The sequence below is a fragment of the Physeter macrocephalus genome, chromosome 15 (genome assembly GCF_002837175.3).
Source record: "Physeter macrocephalus isolate SW-GA chromosome 15, ASM283717v5, whole genome shotgun sequence".
NCBI lineage: Eukaryota > Metazoa > Chordata > Mammalia > Artiodactyla > Physeteridae > Physeter > Physeter macrocephalus.
Window position 1 is genome coordinate 63,126,245 of NC_041228.1, and position 21,115 is coordinate 63,147,359.

General features: G+C 37.1%; 1 protein-coding gene across 23 annotated transcripts in view; it reads left to right on the forward strand.

The window, feature by feature from the left end:
• Positions 1–21,115, forward strand: part of STAU2 (staufen double-stranded RNA binding protein 2) — a 319,639-nt gene that overhangs the window by 181,023 nt on the left and 117,501 nt on the right. For all 23 annotated transcript variants that reach the window (XM_028500369.1, XM_028500365.2, XM_024127092.3 and 20 more), the window contains one exon: positions 6,197–6,504. In XM_028500369.1, the coding sequence (XP_028356170.1) occupies positions 6,197–6,504 (308 nt within the window). The remainder of the gene's footprint in view (positions 1–6,196; positions 6,505–21,115) is intronic.

The window sequence follows — 21,115 nt, forward strand, 5'->3', positions numbered from 1 at the left end:
GGAGCCTGTGCTCCGCAACGGGAGAGGCCACAACAGTGAGAGGCCCGCCTACCGCAAAACAAAAAACAAAAACCAAAAAACAAACCAAAAAAAACTCATTAAGAATCTATTTTGCCAGTAGCAACCAAGTAACTTTTGAGATATCCAGTTCTAAATTGGCAGGCAGTATTCTAGTGTTTAGATTACTGTAGCTTTCTAATATATTTTGAAATCAGTAAGTGTGATGCCTCCAGCTTTTTTCTTCTTTCTCAAGAACTGGGATGTTTTTTAAGATAATTGATGCCAATCAGGAAGCAGGACTCTGTCTTCTGAGGTAGTGCTAAACAAAATGTCTGATCAGAGGAGGAATAAAATTCTGAGGCATCAGCTTTCAAAACACATACAAATAATTGACTTTCTTAAAATGTGGTGAGTCATCCTTGATGGTGTCTACATAGGAGCAGAGTCTACCCGCACGTGTTAAATCTCAGTCTGAAGAACCCACCACCGTTTCTGCTCGCTCTTTCATTTACGAAAGTATTTTACCTCTGTGGGAATTATAACTTTTTGTTATGAAAAACTCACTATGACAGAAGTAGACCTGAGTACTGTTGGGTATTTGAATATTTATAAACAGAACATTGAGTCCAAAAGTATTGTGGCAAGAATTCAAGGTAATTTATGGAAACAAGCAGTAAGATTTCTCTCTCAGAGCTTTGGTATAAAAAGTGACAAGTTCATTTTATTAAGCAATAGCTATGTGTTCATTCCACAGACTTGGAGAGAAATCCCTCTTTATAGACTAATATTAACCACTTGTACCAGTGAAGTGACATTATCTTTCTTGCTCCGTTGACTTGCCCTGTTGTTCTGATGCCCCTGATTCCACCTACTACTCATTTATGTTCTTCAGCCTCTGGAAGAGTTATGATGTTAGTGAATATCAAAAGGCCAGGTTCTGCAAAGTTTGTTTATCTATACATATGATAAGACCTTTTAAGAGATCTCGATTCAAAATGCCCTCTTCAGCTCTTCCAGTAAGAACTGGAGCTCCAGGAAAATGCTGCAGGAGGCTTTGCGTGCTGGAGGGTTTACACACCTATTTGAGAGAAGCGTAAACCTAATGGGGAAAACAAGTAAAAAGGGCACCATGGCCTGGCATTCCTTATTTGTAAGATGTCGCAGTCCCTGGCAAGTTGGGGCTTTTAAAATGCTGTATGAACATTGTATAATCTAGGGAGATTTTGGTGAGGCAACCTCTGGAACATCTAAGAACAACCATGATGACATTGGTCAACCGTGGAACCAATCTGGATAAACCTCAGTCTTGGAGTTTACTTCCTGGATTAAACCTAGGTGTTTGGAACTGGCTGGACATTGCATTTTGTGCTCTTCTTGTTCTTTCAGGGGGCCATTTAATGTAATGTTTAAGTATCCAAGCTCTAGTGACAGACTACCTGGAGTTAAAGTCTAGCATTGCTAATCATTATCCATACGACCTTGGCTGTGTTTTGTGACTTCTCTGTGCTTCTGTTTTTTCATCTATAATATAGAGAAATAAAAATCCATTTCATATGGTTGTTGTGGGGTTTAAATGAGATAATGCGTGTAAAGAGCTAGAATAGTGCCATTGTTGTATCTGTGGTGTAGCCACATACAGTGGCTTCAGATCGACAGTATTAAGATGGGAGTATTAAAGGCAAAATCAGGGACAGAAGATAGATGATGGGAGAATGGGTTCAGGACATCTTCAGATAGAGGGTAAATATAACAGATATAACAAGCCTGAGCAAGGGAATATCTTCCAAGGCCATGAGCAAAACTGAGCTCAAAGCCAACAGGAAAAAAGGCTTGGGCCTGAGGTGGTCACATGAGAGAAAGTTTATCTGTGCAGTAATCAAATAAATGTAAATTAATATAACAATGAATGTTGTAGAGTGGCAGTAATTATTTAGAATAACTAAAACCTGTTTCGACAGACATGTAGGAAAACAGGTTTTAGTCACCCATTGCTAATAGAAGAATAAATGGATATAGTTTTTCAGAAGACAGTTGAAAGTCCTTAAATATGTATATCCGAACTTACTCTCTGAATCTGCTTTTCGGTCTTTACCCTACTGAAAAGTGACTTAAATTTACAACAGGAAGAACCTAAATGAATTGTGACTGATCCACTTACTAATATTCATGTTGAAAATCATTCGGTAGTTGACCGCATAAATCCACATATGCCTTTACAGTCTTTCAATGGCTGTTACATCACTTGAGCTCTGCAGAAAGGAATCTTCTTTATTCATGAAGAAAAGTCAATTCAGGCTTTACTGTAGAATAAGGGAGCCTGTACTCTGCATGAGTTCTTATACTGTGATGTAATGCCTCTCTTGAGTGTTGGGAGAGCATTTTCGTTGCTTTATAATATTGCTGTTGGCAAGCCCATTACTTCTGTATAATAGCAGTGCTGAAATAATGCTGTTAGTTTCCCGATTTCTTAAATTGAGTATAGAATTTAGAGTCATACACTAAGTTATTCTTTAAGTAAGAATTACATATGGTGTTTGTGCAGCTAGTGAAAAAATAAAAAAAATTAATAACATGACATAGCACTTAATCAAATTGGCAAATATTTTCACTTTGTTGAGATAAAGTTGAAGTATAATAAACTGCACATGTGTGTACAGTTAGATCAGTGTTGACATATGACTGTTTTTGCTACACTTCTGATACCAAATGTATAGGCATTTTTTTTCCCCATACCAACCCATTCTCCAATTTTCCAGGCACTAACAGGGTGTCCTACAGTTCAGTTCTGACACTCCCCGGAATGAGCACAGACCCCGCAGATTAAGGGCTCCGCCACACAAGATGCCCCACTTCTGCCGGTCACAAGTCCCGTGTTGCCACCTGTACTCCTGACCAACTGGCTATAAATTCAGGGGGTTCCCACAACTCCCTTCTCAAGTTCGATAATTTGCTAGAACAGCTCACAGAACTTGGGGAGATACTATCACTGGTTTATTATAAAGGAATTTAAAACGAAAAGCCAGATGAAGAGGTACACAGGATGAGGTTCAAAAAGCTCTAGAGCACAGAAGCTTCTGTCCCCATGGAGTTGGGGAGCCCGATCCTCCCGGCATGTGGATGTGTTCAAAACTCAGAAGGTTCCCAGACTTCCTCATTTAGGGGTTTTGTGGTGGCTCCATTAGGTAGGCATGACTGAGTAAACTGCTGACTACTGATGATTGAACTCAAATCTCCAGCTCCTCTCACCTCCCCAGATGTCAGGTGGTGGGGCTAAAAGTACCTTTTTTTCCTATTTTGGTATTAGATATTATTAAAAAATCTTTGCCACTTACCAACACTAACAGAGAGCAGTGGCAAGGATTTTTTAATAATAATGTCCACTACCAAAATAGGAAAGAGAAACTTGCATATATTAGTATGGAAGCGTGAAATTGGCCCAGCTGTTGGAGTTGTACCAACTTGGAGCAGTTTGTTAGTGTCAGAAAAACTAAAATGCGTATTCTTCAAACTAGCACTTCTGCTTCTAAGTGAAGGAAAGCAATCTTCATGTGAATAAGGATGTAATTGCAAAAAATGTGGTTCACTATTTGTTTTAATTGCATGAAAAGGAGATAAATTAGATGTCCAACAATGCAGAATTGTTTAAGGAAACAATTCATATAATGAAAATTTAAGCCTTAAAATTATTAATGAAAGTATATTTTGTAAACAACAAAAGGATCATGTGGTGTTTTTATGTTTTAACTTATTTTTTCAAGTTAACAAAAAGGTATATTGGAAACAAGACTAAAAGCATATTTTTAAAGCCAAATGTAAAAGTAGTTTCCTTTGGCTAGTGAGATTCATCTGTATTTTTTCCAATGCATATGTTTCCTTTTTAAATTTTTTTGTTGAAATTTTTCCTGGATATAAAGCTAACAAACACAAAAGCATAAAGTAAATCCATAAAATAGGATTGATATGTTATTTTAAGCTATATAAATCACTTATTTTTTTTGGCTGCGCCATGTGACATGCGGGATCTTAGTTCCCGGACCAGGCTTCGAACCCAAGCCCCTGCGGTGGAAGCGCCGAGCCCTAAGCACTGGACCGCCGGGGAAGTCCCATATATAAATTATTTTTAAAAGCAACTCCTTTATGTTTAATGCCGTCAGGATGAAGTCTCCTGGAGCTCGGCCCCTTCCTGCCCCCTCCTTCCCCTGTTGCAGTTCGCACCTCCCCCTTCTTGCTTTCCTGGGCTTACTCTGCTAGTCACTGCGTTTGCTCATGCAGCCGTCTGCCTTCAGTCCTCTTCCTCCTTGGCCAAGTTCTCCTCGTCCATTGAGATGTGCTCAGTACCATCTCCAGGAAGCCTTTCCTGAGCTTCTAGTGCTTCTCCTTTCCCACTGCTCCCTAACCCATCTCCACAGAGGCACTTACCGCATTATGTTATTTATCCCTTTCATTTTCCTCTCCTGAGAGACTGAGGGTGACTCGAGGTCAGGACAGTATTGGTTAGCACAGTGCCTGGAACCTAGCAGTCGGAGCTTAACTGGTGTGTGTGTGTGTGTGTGTGTGTGTGTGTGTGTGTGTGTGTGTGTGTGTGTGTGTATACAATAGAAATAAAGATATGATGGGATCAAACAGGCCAGAGTATTGGAAGAAGTGTGACTATATTTGCATGATGGGAGCATGGGTTCTGCATGAATATTTTAGTAGGATGGAGAGGTGAGGAGGGGCCAGGTCACTGAGGGCTTCATGTGTCACCCCAAGAAGTTTAGATTTTATCGTGTAAGTGATGGGGAGCCAGTGAAGACTTTAAAGTAAGAGAGTGGCTGGTCTTAGCATTTCCCAGAGTGTTAGATATTATTAATATTATGTGAAAAGCCTGGATATAAAATAAATTTGGGAAATCCTGGGTTAAACCAGGTTGAATAGATTTCTGTTCTTTTGGACTTCTCAGTCTTTACTGTGCTAATGTGCATTTTTAATCCTCCAAAAGGGATGTTTGTGTGTGATGTAATTTTCATTATTTCCCCAATTTATTTATCATGGAACCCTTATATTGGGGGACTATGTTATAGAACACATTTTGGGAAATGGACACTGGGGAGACTAGCGGTGGTGAAACTTTTAGTGACTGTTAAAGTAACCCTGGCCAGAAACACTGAGGGCTTGAATCAGGAGGTTAGTGGGGGGAAAGGGAGGGGCAGGACCAAGGGAATTAAGTTGTGTCTGTCAGAGCACGTTCTCCAAAAGTGGTGATTTATCAGTAATTTTAAAAGATAATATCATGATTTGAGAGTCGTTAAAATCTGATCCGAAGATATTAGAACAAGCAGTGTGAATTGTGGTTTGAAACCTCTCTGAGACAAATGGTAGTCAAAGGAAAGTGCTGTTTTTATATGTTTACAACCCTGCCAACTGACGACACAGCCCCAGGCTCACTCCTCTTGCTATTAGAACCTGTGTGTGGCCTGGCTTGAACTAATGCACTTGGTGATGATGGGGCAAATTCTAGACTGCACAGGGTAGTTACTTGTTTGTGGGTGACTCAGAGGTGGTTGCCAGGAGTCTAGGTTGGGCAGCTGAGCAGGTGGATGGTGGTATCATGATGAGATAAGCCAGATAGGAGACGGTTTGGGGGAGAAGATGCTCTGTCGCTTTTTGACATGTTCATGAGATAGAGTTGACAGTGGGACATAGGAGAACACCAGTAGGCCGTCGGATATATGAGTTTGTTCCTCAGATGGTTTGGACTGACCCAGCCTTCATTTTTACCCGCTGTGTCTCAATTGCTGCATATGTTAGGGATTTTGCAGCAAAATCCATGTTAGGGATCTCTTTTATGAGATCATAAAATATTAAGTTTCAGGGTGAAGACGCTGCACATTCCTAGTCTTATCCCATGTTGCACTTCCACACATCAGTTACCCATGTTCCTCCACAGCTTCCCTACCACGTACACTTTCCCCTGAAGTCACTTTGGTGGCCTGTTTATACTAATGGTTTTAGGAATATTGAAACATACATTATTCACCTCCAAATAGGAGACACTGCCGTTGCCTCTCCAAGCGTGGGGAAGGTGCTTGCTTAACAGCATTTCTCACTGCTCAGTCACTGTGTCAAGTGAAATCCTTGAGTTAATAATGCTATAGCATGTTTCTGTTCCACTTATTTTACGTGTAATAACAATGTTCCTTTATTTTACTTGTAGCTCCAAAAGGAATTCTTCATTTGTCTCCTGATGTTTATCAAGAGATGGAAGCCAGCCGCCACAAAGTAATCTCTGGCACTACTCTAGGCTATTTGTCACCCAAAGATATGAACCAACCCTCGAGCTCTTTCTTCAGTATATCTCCCACATCGAGTAGTTCAGCTACAATGGCCAGGGAACTCCTTATGAATGGAACATCTCCTGCAGCTGAAGCCATAGGTTTAAAAGGAAGTTCTCCTACTCCCCCTTGTTCTCCAGTACAACCTTCAAAACAGCTGGAATATTTAGCAAGGATTCAAGGCTTTCAGGTATGAATTAAAAGCAAAAACAAAAACAAGAAAACAAAACAATTCATTAGCCCCCAATCCTTCATCTCTGTCCATCAGAAAGCTCATTTTTGCCTGCTAGTGTGACTTCTATGCCACTTACATTGTAAATTATTAGGAACACAGAGGACAGAAAAACGAGTCATGTGCACATGCCTCATTTTAAAGATTTTTCATTCTCTCCAGTAATTCTTTTGCTGCCTGGCTCTCCTCCATATTCCTTCTTCTTCTGTTTTTTTAAACATTTTTCATTCCCTGTTCTGTGTTCTGCTTGGGTGCATCTATTCCCTCACTCTCTTCCCCAAACAAAAATTCTGCCTTCATACATTTGGTATTAGTATTTAACACTAAGTCCTCCCTCATTTTACAGTAGGGTTTTTTCTAATGATGATTTTACTTTCATAGCAGTTTTGAATTTGGCATTCTATTGCTAGTAATGATTCAGGTATACCACTAAGGTACAACATCCTAGAAGTCTATTATCTTAGGAGTTAGTTAAACATGGTATTAGAACAGTAATGCTTTCTAGTTGTCTGAGGCATAAAAACATGTATCGTTTTACTAGATCGTGTTTTGAACCATCTAGGGTAGTGCCTACCTTAGACGGTACCAACAAGTCTATTTCACCGGGCAGTCTAAATCTAGCTTATAGTCCGCTTGTTGTGTATATGAATTTGGGGCTGGAAACCTTTCTCCCCACCCCCGTTTAGTCAGTGTTCCCTTTTGAAAAAAAAACCAACAATCCTTTATGAGTAGAACTTTTTAAAGAATTATTAACTCTAGGAAGAGGAAATACCTGTGTTCTGACTTCTTAGCTGCCTTGAAAATCCTGTACCGAACTGTAATCGTTCACTTGACTGGATGAACAGCAGCGTGCTTGTGTGTAGAAAGAGCAGACTGCTCCCTCAGATTTCATTATTTTCACCCCCCTTTCCATCTGAGTCTTACTCCTTAAGACCAAAAACTGTAATTTCCTTTAGAAATGTTCTAGAAGATCTGTATTGTGTAGAATGATCATGTATTTATAAAAATTTTACAAATTTAGATATAAGAGAGAAGATCATGTGTTTTAGGGGGTATTTTGCATGTTTTTTTTGTTTCTCATCACAGAAACCTGATTCTTTCACATCTGTTGCCAGGTAGTCGTGAGTGTTTTTACTTAGACTATTAATATGAAATCTGAAAAGCTGTTACCAGTTTTTGTCTCTGTCATCTGCAATTTTAAACACTTAACTTAAAAATTAAAATTTAGAACTTGTTTTCATTGTTTACCTTAAGAATAACAATAAATCACTGTTTAAAATAAAAGGACCTTGATTCACACAGTTAAAGTACTGGAAAAAAACAACTAAGCAATTTTTAGTTCTATCTATAATCTGCATAGGATGAACTAGAAATAAACTGTGATGAAAAGGAATTCACTGTTTATTTACAAATCTAGTCATTTAGAAACGTCTGAAAGTAGCACTGCATTTGCGTTTTTATAGAAACAAAGCACAAATTGCATTCAAGCTCTGAATTGATTTTTTGGTTGGAGATGTTCCTCTGGTAGATGTAATTTTGCTGCCAGAAGAACTACTTAAATTTTTAAATTTGTATTTATTTGTTAATTCTTAGCAATGACAACAACGATAATTTTAAAATACCTTTACTTTAGTCACAATGTAGAATCTCTTTCTCCTATATTTGGGCTGACTACTCAGACTTTTTTTTTTTTTTTTTAAAGCTTATGCTGAGATAATACACTCTTATTTATGGACACGTTAAACATTTCCAAATTTGTGTACGGTGATTTTTACATACTAATGAAGATAAACAGATGGTTTTAAAACATTACTGTGCTGCTTTGGTCAAATGAGCTTGGTGTTGCTATGAAATATTGTTTTGCTGACGGGCTGCAGCCTGCAGTGTGTGGTGAACAGACTGTGGGAAATGGCTTCCCTCCCTGTCAGGTGCCCAGCACGTCCTCATAATGTCACAGTAGAAGAGTCTTTGTGGTTAAGAGTTTTAAAGCCTCTTTCTTTATAGGTAACTTTCTCAGGTATATTTACCTGGTAGAAAAACATGTAGATTGTTTCTGTTTCTTAAATGTTTTAATTGGACTGTAGTTTAGAAATTATAGGGCCAGCTTGTTATGGATGACATGCTGTTACGTTATTTTCATTTCTGGGATTTAAAAACAATAAATTCTTTTTCTGTGTTTCTAGGTTAGTACTTTTAAAATTTTGTTACTGTACACTGAATAGATATTATTGCTTATTGAATATTGTATATAAACCCTTCTCTGGCCTTCCGTGCCCACTGACATTTGATTTAAGCCTACCAGAGCCATTGTATGTGACAGCTATATTGTATTACAAAGTAAAAAAATATATTAGTGTACTGAAAACTACGTTGTTTTAACTTTTAAATTTTTTTCATTAATTGAAATTTATAAGTTACAAAAAGCTTATTTGCTCACCAGAATGTAGGTATTAAACTCACATCCTTTTGCTTAAATCTACAAAATAATTTATTATACAATTAAAGTTATTATTAATAAAGCTGACTTCATAGGTCAGAGTATGACTGAACACTTGCACATTCTCAGTAATTCTTTTATCCTTTCTTGGGCTCACCTAAAGTTTTTAATCACATTTTAGATGCAAGCCTTTGGATCTCTATCATAAACGAATATTTATTTTTTGAATTTTTATTGAGTACATTTTTATTATCTTCTTTTAAAACCTGAATGTTCTTATTGATTTATTATTTTTTAGAAGAAGAAAGTTTTATATCAGTAGTTCTGTGAACCTCAGACTTTGTCCAGCCCAGTTAGTATGCTTCTATAACTTCTATGCATTTCATAAAAATTCATTTGAAATGTAGTTATACCGTAGTGTTCAGGGTTCCTTGGTGCGTACCTTGATACCCTTTAATTACAATGCCAAAATATTTCAAAATCATTCAGCTTTTTAAAGAAAATCGTTATGGAGACATTTTTGAAATGCTCTGCTTTTGAGCTGAAGCAGAAGACTGTTTTGTTGTGTTATAATTTACATTATTCTAAGTTTTTCCATCTTTAATATGCTTTTCCATACAATTATATTAGAAATCTCTCTGTATAATTAACTGTAAGCAGTTTCATTGTTTAAATGAATCATTAGAAAATGATTAGATTGGAAATTAAAATGAATTATTTTAGTAAATTATCCTTGATAGTTGGATTTAATTTTAATCTTTTAGTCTGTACCCTTCCTTGTGATTATCATCCACTGAACAGTGTTGTTTTTAAAACCTTCAGAGTAAAATGTGATAAACTAGATTTGTTTTTCTCACATAAAGAATATAAAGAAGTACTTAGTTGGTGTCTTAGTTAAACCATAACTAGTTTATTTTATAAAAATCAAGGAGTGTTTTATAGGGGGGCTGTTCATTATTGTGAGTTTATGATGCTGGTGCCATTTTTAGCAAGACGAGAATGTCAGTAGAAGGCTTAGAAATATCTATTTAATTAAAAACTTCTTTTCAAATACAATTCAAACATAATACATTTCAACTATAATAATATATCTCCTTTTTTGAAGTTTAGTATGATTATAGCAGACTTCTTTTATGGTTATGAGCTTCTTCTAAATATTTATTTTTGACATGTATGACACATAGCATATTTTAACAATACGACCTTAGTACAGATTACACTGAGCTGGGATATGGGGAGTGGGGCTTGGCCAATTTGAGAATCAACCTTTCTCCTTTCTCTTTTTTCTTATTTTCCCTATACCTCACTTTTTGTAATCCATATATTTATAATCAAAGTGGCTATTTGCAGCTCGTTTTTTTGAAGAGTAAGGGATCCATTTTTTTTAAAGACCAGTTTAAGTAAACTTTTATAGATTTCTAATAGGAAAATATGGAGAAAGAAATCATGCATATACATATACTCTTCCACTTAGAAATATGTTTTTCCCCCTTTTCTAATTTGTCCCTGAAACATAACTCACCGTGTCACTTCTGAGCCCAAATTTTCGTCTACCCTGTTACACAATGTATAAAGTGATGAGAAATTACTCAGAGTACAATGAGCAAAACATATATAGGTTTAGCATGGGGTCAAGAGATTCTGCTCTGATTCATAGTCACTTCTTAAAAAGCCCTTTTGGATTTAGTCTCTGCTGCTTTTCAAAGACCTTGGAGAAATTGGAAGAATTCTCCTGAAGGCTTGGTTTTCCTGTAGGGACCCTAAAACTCAGGTCTGTTCTTCAAATGGGCAGCCTGCGTTCATGCAAACTGACTTATTGTCTGGTTTCTTTAGGCCTTGATATACTTGGCCAAACCCTTAAGGGCACGCAGACTACATATCACATAACCATACTTCATAAAAACCAGTAGAGGGCTTCCCTGGTGGCGCAGTGGTTGCGCGTCCGCCTGCCGAGGCAGGGGAACCGGGTTCGCGCCCCGGTCTGGGAGGATCCCACATGCCGCGGAGCGGCTGGGCCCGTGAGCCATGGCCGCTGGGCCTGCGCGTCCGGAGCCTGTGCTCCGCGATGGGAGAGGCCACAACAGTGAGAGGCCCACGTACCACAAAAAAAAAAAAAAAAAAAAAAAAAAAAAAAAAAAAAACCAGTAGAATTATAGGTCACCTTACTTTGCTGAAATTTCCAACTCTTTAGAGAAAAATATTACATTTGAAGAAAGAAATCCTGATCCATATAAAAACATACTGTGATGAGTAACAGTAACACAAATAAGAATCAATCCGGCTTCAAGGAAACAGTCCATTATTACTGCATAAACTATTCAGGACTAACTAACTCCACCCTAAATCACTGCAGAATGTAATCAGAAAGACAAAGGTACTCATTTTGAGCCTTGATATGCCAGCACATACATAGTAAGACGCATATTTCAAAGAAAGAGTAATATACAAACACAAAAGAGCTGTCCTGGCACAGTGGCTTTGATGTGGATCTGAAATGAGCCACTGAGGTGCAGAATAAAATAGTTGCCATTATGTGTCATCCCCAAGTAGAAATATCTGTAGCCTTTTCTGTTCGTATCGGAAGAGATTTCAAGTCAGCATGAGAATTCTATTTGGAATTATTTGAAAACCAATAATCAATTATTTCTTCAATCAATTTGAAGAAAAGGAAATTATTTTTCATCTAAAGGTGAATTTCATTTCCTTTTGCTAGGAAAGGTTGGCAATGATGTGATTTTTACTTAGTAATGTAAGATTAATTGTAGTACCCATCAGGTACATGTCAGCACATGTCAGGCTGGTATCTATATACGTATGTTCATTCTAAGTCATGTTGAAATGATCTATTTCCCTCTCTCCAGCATTCAGCTATGGCTGAGATTTTTTTTTTCATGAATGACAGCATCTAAAATTTCAGATATATTGTTCTCTTCTTACCCAGGACAACTCTTGAGAAAGAGAACAGTGTGTGGAATACTGCGTGTAAAATATTCCTGCACATGGAAAAAAGCTACTCTGACATACCGGGGGCGTTAGGAGATGTAAGAGTAAACAGAGAAACGAAACTAACATTTACTGCCTGCCTCATTATGTATCACATAGTGAAGGAGGCATTACCTACATTATTTTATGACGCAGCAGAAGTGCCTGGTACATTTTTGCTTCTTGCTTACAAATCTTTATTTAATTTTAAATCCAGCTATTGTATAGTGTTTGAAGCCTGATCCCTGAAGGTAGGACTAGCGTTCGTGGTAGTCCATGGCCTTCTGGATATTGTTTTGGTTTAGTCATAGATTTCATTAATAAATTTATTTATGCCCTCCACTAGATACACAACTGAGTCTGAGTCATTTAAGAATTCTCTTTTGAGCTGGAAGGAACTTTAGTTTTTATTCAAAGATATAACTTTATGATGTAAATACACATTTAAGGGACTACAGAAGTAAAAACATCCTATTAGTAATGCAGTTTACTCATTTCCACATAGAGAATTATTAGTTAATTTTAAACCCTTATAGATTTTAGGTTCAGGAAAGTTCTGGCGTCTTGACATGGTCACATCAAAAAGCAGATATAACTGTGAGAGATAAGAGATATTTGAAAAACTTTTAAAATGTTTTTTATCTGTAGTCTGTAGTATTGTCATTTTTTTAAGTATAAGAAAAGTTCAGAATCAAGTCCTGTAGTGGAACATTTGAGAAAGCAAGGAGTACAGTTGGAAAAGGATACACAGTTCACAGCTTCAGAGACTCTTATTAAGAGAAAAATAGTGCATTAAGAATAGTTTTCAGTCATTTCAGTATGTATGTGAAGAATTGGATGGATATGAAGTTAATCTGGCTACACAGTATCATCTCATTGAATACTGGACTTGATTTAGCTGAACAACAGGAACTGGAATGTTTGTTTATTCACTCTGGGCAGATACTTAATACATACCTACACGTGCCAGGTAGCATACCAGACAGTGGGTACAGGAAGAGTTATGGTCAAGTTGGAGACAGACAGACAGGAAAATAAAACCCATATACAGAAGAGTGGCCATTATTACAATTGAGTCTGGTCTCCAGGGATCAGTGTTTGAACATTACACAAAAATTTAATTTTAAAAAAATCAAATATTTGTAGCATGCTGCAGGAAATAACGTAGGTAATGCCTGCCCCACATAATAAGTGTCATCACTTGAGGTATGATTAGCCATGTCAAGAATCATGGATGGGAATGAAGAGCTCTGACTGAAGGAATTAAGAAGAATTCATAGCAGAGGGACATTTGAATAAGCTTTAAGAAGTACATAGCCTTTTAAGGTGAATAAGAAGAAAAGAAATTGCAGGCAGAAACAGCTGACTACTAAAGACAAAAGGGCATGATGTTTTAGAAAATGCTTAAGAGTTCAAAGTGGAAGTGGTTGGCAGGTAGGCTGAAAAGACGTGTGTTGCTGAGAATTTGGATTTAGCTGTTAGTCAGAGACCACCAACTTCTTTTTTAAAGGGTAGTGACATTGGTTTTGTATTTTAGAAAGATAATTCTGTAAGCATGTGGAGGAGGAACTAGACAAAAAAGAGATTGGTAGCAGAAAGACCAATTAGAGTGACTTTGCATAAATCCAGTAGAGAAATAGCAAAGATTGAATTAAGCAAAGCTAATGGTCGTAGAGGAGTGGGGCTGAGGTGCAGGCGTCCACGGTACAGTTGAGAGAATTAAATGATCTCGGCTGCTAACTTCTGTGAGGATGCTTTCACTGTCCTGGTCAGGATGGAAGCTACATTTAAATGGCGTTGAAGAGTAATTAGAGACTCTTTGAGGACGAATTGACCATTCATTTCAAGAATTTGAGAATGAAGTAAAGTAGGAAGGTAATACGCATGTTTTAGGAAAGGTTTTATTTTCAGTATGAATGTGATGAATAAACTTAGAGGAGGTTAATGAGTTCCATTTTAAACATGGCGAATTTGAGTTTCCTGTGGGACTTTCAAAGGCAGTTGTCCAGTAGGCATTCATCAGTGGGTCTGGTGATCAGCAAGAGAGCATAGGACACAGAGATTGGGGAGTCATCGATGTACAGATGTAACTGAAGCCATAAAAGTAGTAAAGATTGACCAGGGAAAGTGGGTAAAGGCCTTGGAAGAGATTCCTGACGAATACCAACAATGTGAAGGATTCGTTCATTCATTACGTCAAGCAAAGTATATTGAGCACCTGCCATGGGCCAGGCGCACTTTTTGCAGTGAGGATGTAGCATAAATGACAGTCAAGGGTTCTGCCCTCATGAAGCTGACGTTAGGATGGGATTGTTGGGCGTGGGATGTGGAGTGTGGCCACGGGGAAGGGGGAAGTGGAAGGACAGACAGTCACATCTGAACACATGTGATAAAATGCAAATGGTTAGTCTCCTAAGGTAACAATTACTTGGAAATTAATTGGGAGATTAATTATGATTATTTATGAGAAGTATGAGCAATGACTCAGTATCTCCAAGTGTTGTATCAGATAACTATGCTTTTGAAATGTTTTGATCAACCTTATTGAGGTATAATTTACATACAGTAAAGCACACCCATTTTAGTTATACAGTTTGATGAGTTTTGAAAAATGTATACCACCATGTAACTACAATCACAGTCAAGATGGGAATATTTCTATTACTGTAAAATATTCCCCGGTGCCTCTTTGTAGCCTGTTTTCCTCACCTCTCTGTGGCTCTGGGCAGCCAGGATATCTTTTTTGTCACAAAGATTAGTTGTGCCTAAAATTTCATAAAAATTGAATCATCCAGCATGAACAGTTTTGTTTCTGGCTTCTTTCACTGGCTGTAATGTTTTTGAGATTGTCCATGTTGTGTATATCAGTAGTTTGTTCCTTTGTATTGCTAAGTACTAGTCCATTGTATGATGTACACCACAAATTATATATCAGTTTATCTGCTGATGGACATTTGAGTTGTTTTCAGTTTGGGGCTATTATGAATAAAGCTGTTTGTGAACATTCATGTACAAGATTTTGTGCAGACATGTTTCCAGTTCTCTTGGAAAAATACCTCAGAGTGAAATTCCTGGGTCACATGGTAAGTATACATACAAGCTTACAAGAAACTATCAGATTCTTTTTCAATGTGTTGTATCATATCACATTCCTACCAGTGCTGTATGAGGGTTCCATACATTGATATGATCAGTCTTATTCTGTGAAGGGTACAGTGGAATCTCACTGGTATTTTAATTTGTATTTCCCTGATGACCAATAATATGCACTTCTTTTCTTGTGCTTGTTGGCCAATTATATATCTTTGTGAAATTTCCACATCTTTTTCCCAGTTTCTGGTTGTGATTTTTTTAAATTATTGGGTCATCAGAGTTCTTTATACATTCTGGATGCAAGCCCTTTCTGCTGCAGATATTATCTCCCTGCCTGTGATTTGTCTTTTCATTATCTTAATGGCATCTTTTGAAAAGTGGAAAAGAAGTTTTCAGTTTTGATGAAGTTCAAGTTTACATTTTTTTTTCCATAAACTGTACCTTTTTGGCCCTATCTAAGGAATTTTTGACTACCCCAAGGTTGCAAAGATTTTCTCTGATTTTTTTCTAGACATTTTGTAGTTTGTGCTTTTATGTTTAATGCTGATATCTATTTAATTTTGAGGGTATGGTATGGGTGAGACTTGAAGCTTATTTTTCCCATAGGATAACCAGTTGTTTCTGCACCATATATGTTATGTGTTGTTTCACTCTAGCTGCTATTAAGATATTCTATTCATCTTTGGTTTCACCAGTTTGGCTGTGCTATGTCTAGGATTGTTTTTAATCCTGCTTGGGATTCCTTTAGCTTCTTAGATTAAGATAATGTTTCTCACTAGTTTTGAAAAGATTTTGGCTAGTTTTTTCAAAAGATTTTTTTGCCCTTTTTCCTTTCCTCTCCTTTTGGGACTCCAATTACATATATGTTGGGCCTCTTGATATTGTCCTTCAGGTCTTCGAGACTCTGTTTATTTTTCTCCGTCTTTGGATTGTGTAACTTCCGTTGATCTATTTTCAGATTTACTGACTACTTTCTCTGTCCTCTCCAATTTGCTGTTGAGCCCATGTAATAAATTTTTCACTTCAGTTATTGTATTTTTTTAATCTAATGTTTCTATTTGGTTCTTCTTTTTTTTTTCCTGTTGCTTTGTTGTGATTCCATATCTGTATAGTCATTGAGAACACATTTTTAAAAATTATTTGAACATCTTTATAATAGCTGCTTTGAAGTCTTTGTCATCTAAACCCAACATCTGGGCCCATTAGGAGTCAGTTTCCTATTGACCACCTTATTTATGAATATGCTTCATTTCGATTTCTATGCATGTCTGTAATTTTTGTTTGAAAAATGGACATTGCGGACATATTATCATACGTTACAGCAACTCTGGATCGTCTTTTATTTTGTAGATTATTGTTTTTCTTTTTGTTTTTGGTCTAGTACTCAGTTAAGTTGCCTGAACTAAAACTTCAAGCTTTGCCTCCACCGTGGTGATATCCCTCAGCTGATATTTCCACTTAGTTTCTTCAGCTTCCAGCTGCAGCCTTTCCTCTTGCAGTCTTTCTGTGCCTACCTTATTATTTGGGCACATTTAGGCTCAGATTTTGGAGTTCACCCTTTGCATTTCCTAGCTTCTAGCATTCCCCCCCCAACCCCCAATTTTCAGCTGATCTGCCAGCCCATGTCCTCTGATACTTCAGGCCAGTAAAGCTTTAGCTTTCTGTCATTTGAGCTGTGTGCACTTGAGGGACTGCACTCAATCAAGAAAGTGTCAGATTTTTAGATCTTAACGGACTTCTCACTGGTTTCTGCCTATTTCTACGTCAGGTCTTCTAGTGTCTTTCCTGTACATGTAAAGTTTTGTAGTTAGCAGGGATTTGGGTAGAGTTTATATTCAGATTTAGTGTTTCACCATGTCTGCTGCTACCTCATTTCTAGAATTTCTTCCCTCAATGACCAGCTCATCTGCCACCCCTAAGCTCTTTCCACTGCTATCTCCAGCTGGTAAGACTGCAGTTTTCTACCAATAGAACTACAGGAAGCGAGGAATGCCCTCAGGCAAAAAAAAAAAAGCCATAAACTCACAATTCTTACTCCATATAGTTTCGGTCTTTTAAGGGAAAACTCTGCCCTGATGTCTTCCTGCTTTTGATCACATTCCACTGTCTTCAAATATTTTATTTTGTCTACATCATGTATTGTTATCTGCAAGAGGCTTTGTCTGGTGAGTTTATACTTCCATTACCAGAAACTCAAACACAACCAATTGTTCTTAAATACCACTGAATACACCCATTAATTAATTAATCACTTAATTGCTAACTGGCCATCTTGACATCTGTCCTAAGCAAATAATTCAAAATATGGGAAAGCCACAGGGATACTTGTCATTGGATTTAGGGCCCACTCTAAATCCAGGATGATCTCAACTTAATTATATCTGCAAATATCCTATTTCAAATAAGGTCACATTTAAAGGTACTAGAAATTAGGACTTGAACATATCTTTTGGGGGCCACTATTGAACTCACTGCATATTTATTGCTTTCTTAAATTGTTATATTTATTGCTTTCAGCAAATTTGGGAAATTTTGGCCATATTTTGTTCAAATAAATTTTTTGCTACCTTTTCTCTCTCCTCTCCCTCCATTTACATGCATTTTTTATATTGTCCCAGAGAATCCTGAGGCTTTATTCATTAAAATTTTTTCTGAACTTCAGATTGTATTATTTCTGTGTATCTATAAGTTCTGTATCTCTTTCATCCAGTGATTTTTTTTTTTCTTACTTTGGGTATTGTATTTTCATTTCTAGACTTTCCATATGGTTCTCTTTAGTTTCTGATTCTCTGCTGATATTACCTATTCATTCATTTATTTTAGACATATTTTCCTTTACATCCTTGAAAATAGTTATAATAGGTTCTTTAAACACCTTTTATGTTCATTTCAACATCAGATATATTGGATTCAGTCTTAATTAATTAATTGCCTTTTCACTTGATTGTGTGTCAGGTTTTCCTGTTTATTCTAGATCAAGTAATTTTGGATTGCATCTTGACTGTTGTTAACGGTACATTATAGAGACTGGGTTACATTCCTCTGCATACTTTGAGTTTTATTTTCTGAGGCCCTTAACCTGGATGGACTCAGACTCCAAACTTTGTCTCATATTGAACTTTCTCTTCATTTGGCTTCTGGGATAGTAGCCTCTCTTGGTTTTCCATAACTTCTCTGTCAAAGAAGAACCTAACAGAATTGGCTTTTAGGTGGTTACTGCTCCCTGTTAGAAGGGTTTCAGTGGAAACTTTCTGTAATAAAGTGAATGTGGGGTGTGGGGGGCATTGAGTTGGTAATAGCAGTACTTTCCTAGAGTTAAAACAGAAATAGCTAAAAAATAATCTGTCATAGGTGGTGTTTGCTACCAATTTGGATTTGCAGTTTAAGCAGCAATTTATTTCCTCTTACCTTTTGCAGATCAGTAGCATTTATTGATATTTCTTGGTTCAAGTTTCTTGGTCCCCATTGGTAGGCTTCCCAGGCATAGGCCTATATTACACATTTTTTCTCCCTAAAACTCTAACTTAAAGAGGGACCTTTAACTTCCCTTTTTCATGATGCTTTGGATATTATAATTTTCTAGGCTTTTATGCTTGAAAAAATTTTTTCTGCAACCTTTTTACTTCCCATATCAGAGATAGAAAGTACCACATTGCTCAGTGACTTAATTTTTCTAATTAAGAGATAATTTAGTCTCCACTGATTCCCTTCTCTTGTGTTTGAAGATTCTTTTAGTATAAAATTCTGATATGCATAGAAAAATTTGTTTATTATCTCCTCTAATAGCCTCTTGGCTTCTTTCAAGTCTCCTTTATTCTGAAGCACTAAAGGTTTTCTCTCCTACTATAGATGGCCTCTAAAAAATAATTTTAGACTTAGAGAAAAGCAGAAAAATACTACAGAGCTTGATGTTAACAATTATATAACCATAACATAAATTTGTCAGTACTGGGAAATTAATGATGACATAATACTATTAACTAATCTACAGCTCTTATTCAGATTTTGTCAGTTTTCCTACTAATGCCATTTTTCTGGTCCAGGATCCAGTCTAGGATCCCACACTGCATTTAGTTGTGATGCTTCTTAAGTCTCTTCCAATCAATAACAGTTCTTTAGTCTTTCATGATTTTGACAATTTTGAATAATATTGGTTATATATTTTGTAGACTGTTCTTGAATTTGGGTTTTTCTGATATTTTCTCATTATTTGATTGAGCTTGTGCATTTTGGTAAGAATATCACAGAAGTGATGTGCCCTTCTCAGTGCCTTATATGCTCAGTTTATAATTGTCTTAAATATTTCCTCTACATATATGAGAACCACATCAGACAGTGTTATAATTTTAGCTTCAAACATCAAACATAACCTAGAAAATTCAAGAAAAGAAAGTCTGTTGTGTTTAGCAACATTTTTACTCCTTTCTGTGTTCTTTCTTTCTTCCCAATGGAGTTCCAAGATTCCTGCTTTTTTATCATTTCCCTTCTGTTTCAAAAACTTACTTTAGCCATTCTTTTAGGGTAGGTATGCTGGTAACATACTCTCAGTTTCCATTCATTTGAGAATGTTTTAGATTCCCTTTCATTGTTCAAGAGTATATTTGCTGGATATAAAATGATGGGTTGACAGTTTTTTTAGTGCTTAAAAAATGTTGTTCCAGTTCCTCTGACCGCCATAGTTTCTGCTGAGAAACTACTGTCAAATTGTTTTACCTCTATAGGTCACTGCTTCCAGGATAGCAGTTTAAATTTTAAAAGTTTGATTATGATGTGTCTTGGCATGGGTTTCTCTGTGTTTATCACATTTGGAGTTTGTTCAGCTTCTTGAAGCTGTAGGTGTATTATATCTTCTACCCAAATTTGGTAAATTTTCAGCCATTATTTCTTCAAATTCTTTTTTAGCTGCAATCACTATCTCTTCTCCTTCTGGGACCCTGATGACACAAATATTAGATCTTTTGCTGTGGTCCCACATGTTTTTGAGGCTCTGTTCATTTTTCCTCAGTCTGTTTTCTCTGTTGTCCAGATTGGGGAATTTCTATTTTTCTATCTTCAAGTTCACTGATTCTTTCCTCTGTTCTCTCCATTCTGTTGTTAAGCCCATCCCTTGAGTTAATTTTGGTTTTTAGGTTCTAAAACTTCTATTTTGTTCTTCTTATATCTCTATTTCTTTGGTGAGATTATACATTTTTTCATTTGTTTCAGGTATGTGTGTCATTGCTTTTTGAAGCATTTTTATGATGGCTGCTTTAAAACACTTGTCAGATAAGTTTAACAACTATGCTGTCTTGGTGTTGGCATCTCATGATTGTCTTTTCTTATTCAAGTTGAGACTATTCTCAACTTAATGAATGATTTTCTGTTGAATCCTGGACATTATGGGTATAATAAGTCTCTGTATCTTATTTAAATCTTCTGTTTCAGTAAGCCTCCTCTGGCAGTATGCCAAGTTGGGTATTGGAGTGCTGTCTTTTTACTACCAGGTATGGGTAGAAGTTCATTTTCCCCACTTAGCCTCTGTTGACAACCTGGTGGGAGAAAGGGGACTTGTTACAGATGGATGGTATGGAAGTCCTGACCCTCCACCCTGCCCCCCTGATACCACTCCAGTGAGAAGGGGTAGGGTGCCCAACATCACCAGATAAAGTTGAAAAGGCTGGGAATCCAGCAGGCATGAAAGTCTTGACTCCTCATTCAGCCTTCTGTGTCATGTCATCACCTTAGTAGGGGAATTGGGTTACCTCATTCCAGTCTGGCAAGAGTGGAAGTCTAGGCTCCCCAGTTGATGTTTGCTGATGGGGGTGAGGATGCAGGGGTGTGCCACTTTTCAATGGTGTTTGACTGGAGGAGGGCAGTTATTGTCTAAACGTTTTCTCTCTTGCTTACGTTATTCCTTTTCTGGCCCTTTGGTTAAAGAGAGCAGGCTTTCTTGCAGCTTCTTTTCCTATACCCACTGACATTTCCAGGGTGCTAACTATTCTAGCACCCAGTCCAGGATAAATAAGACAAAAAGAAAAACCAGGAATTCACCACTGTGTTGTTCCTTGGGTCGTGAAA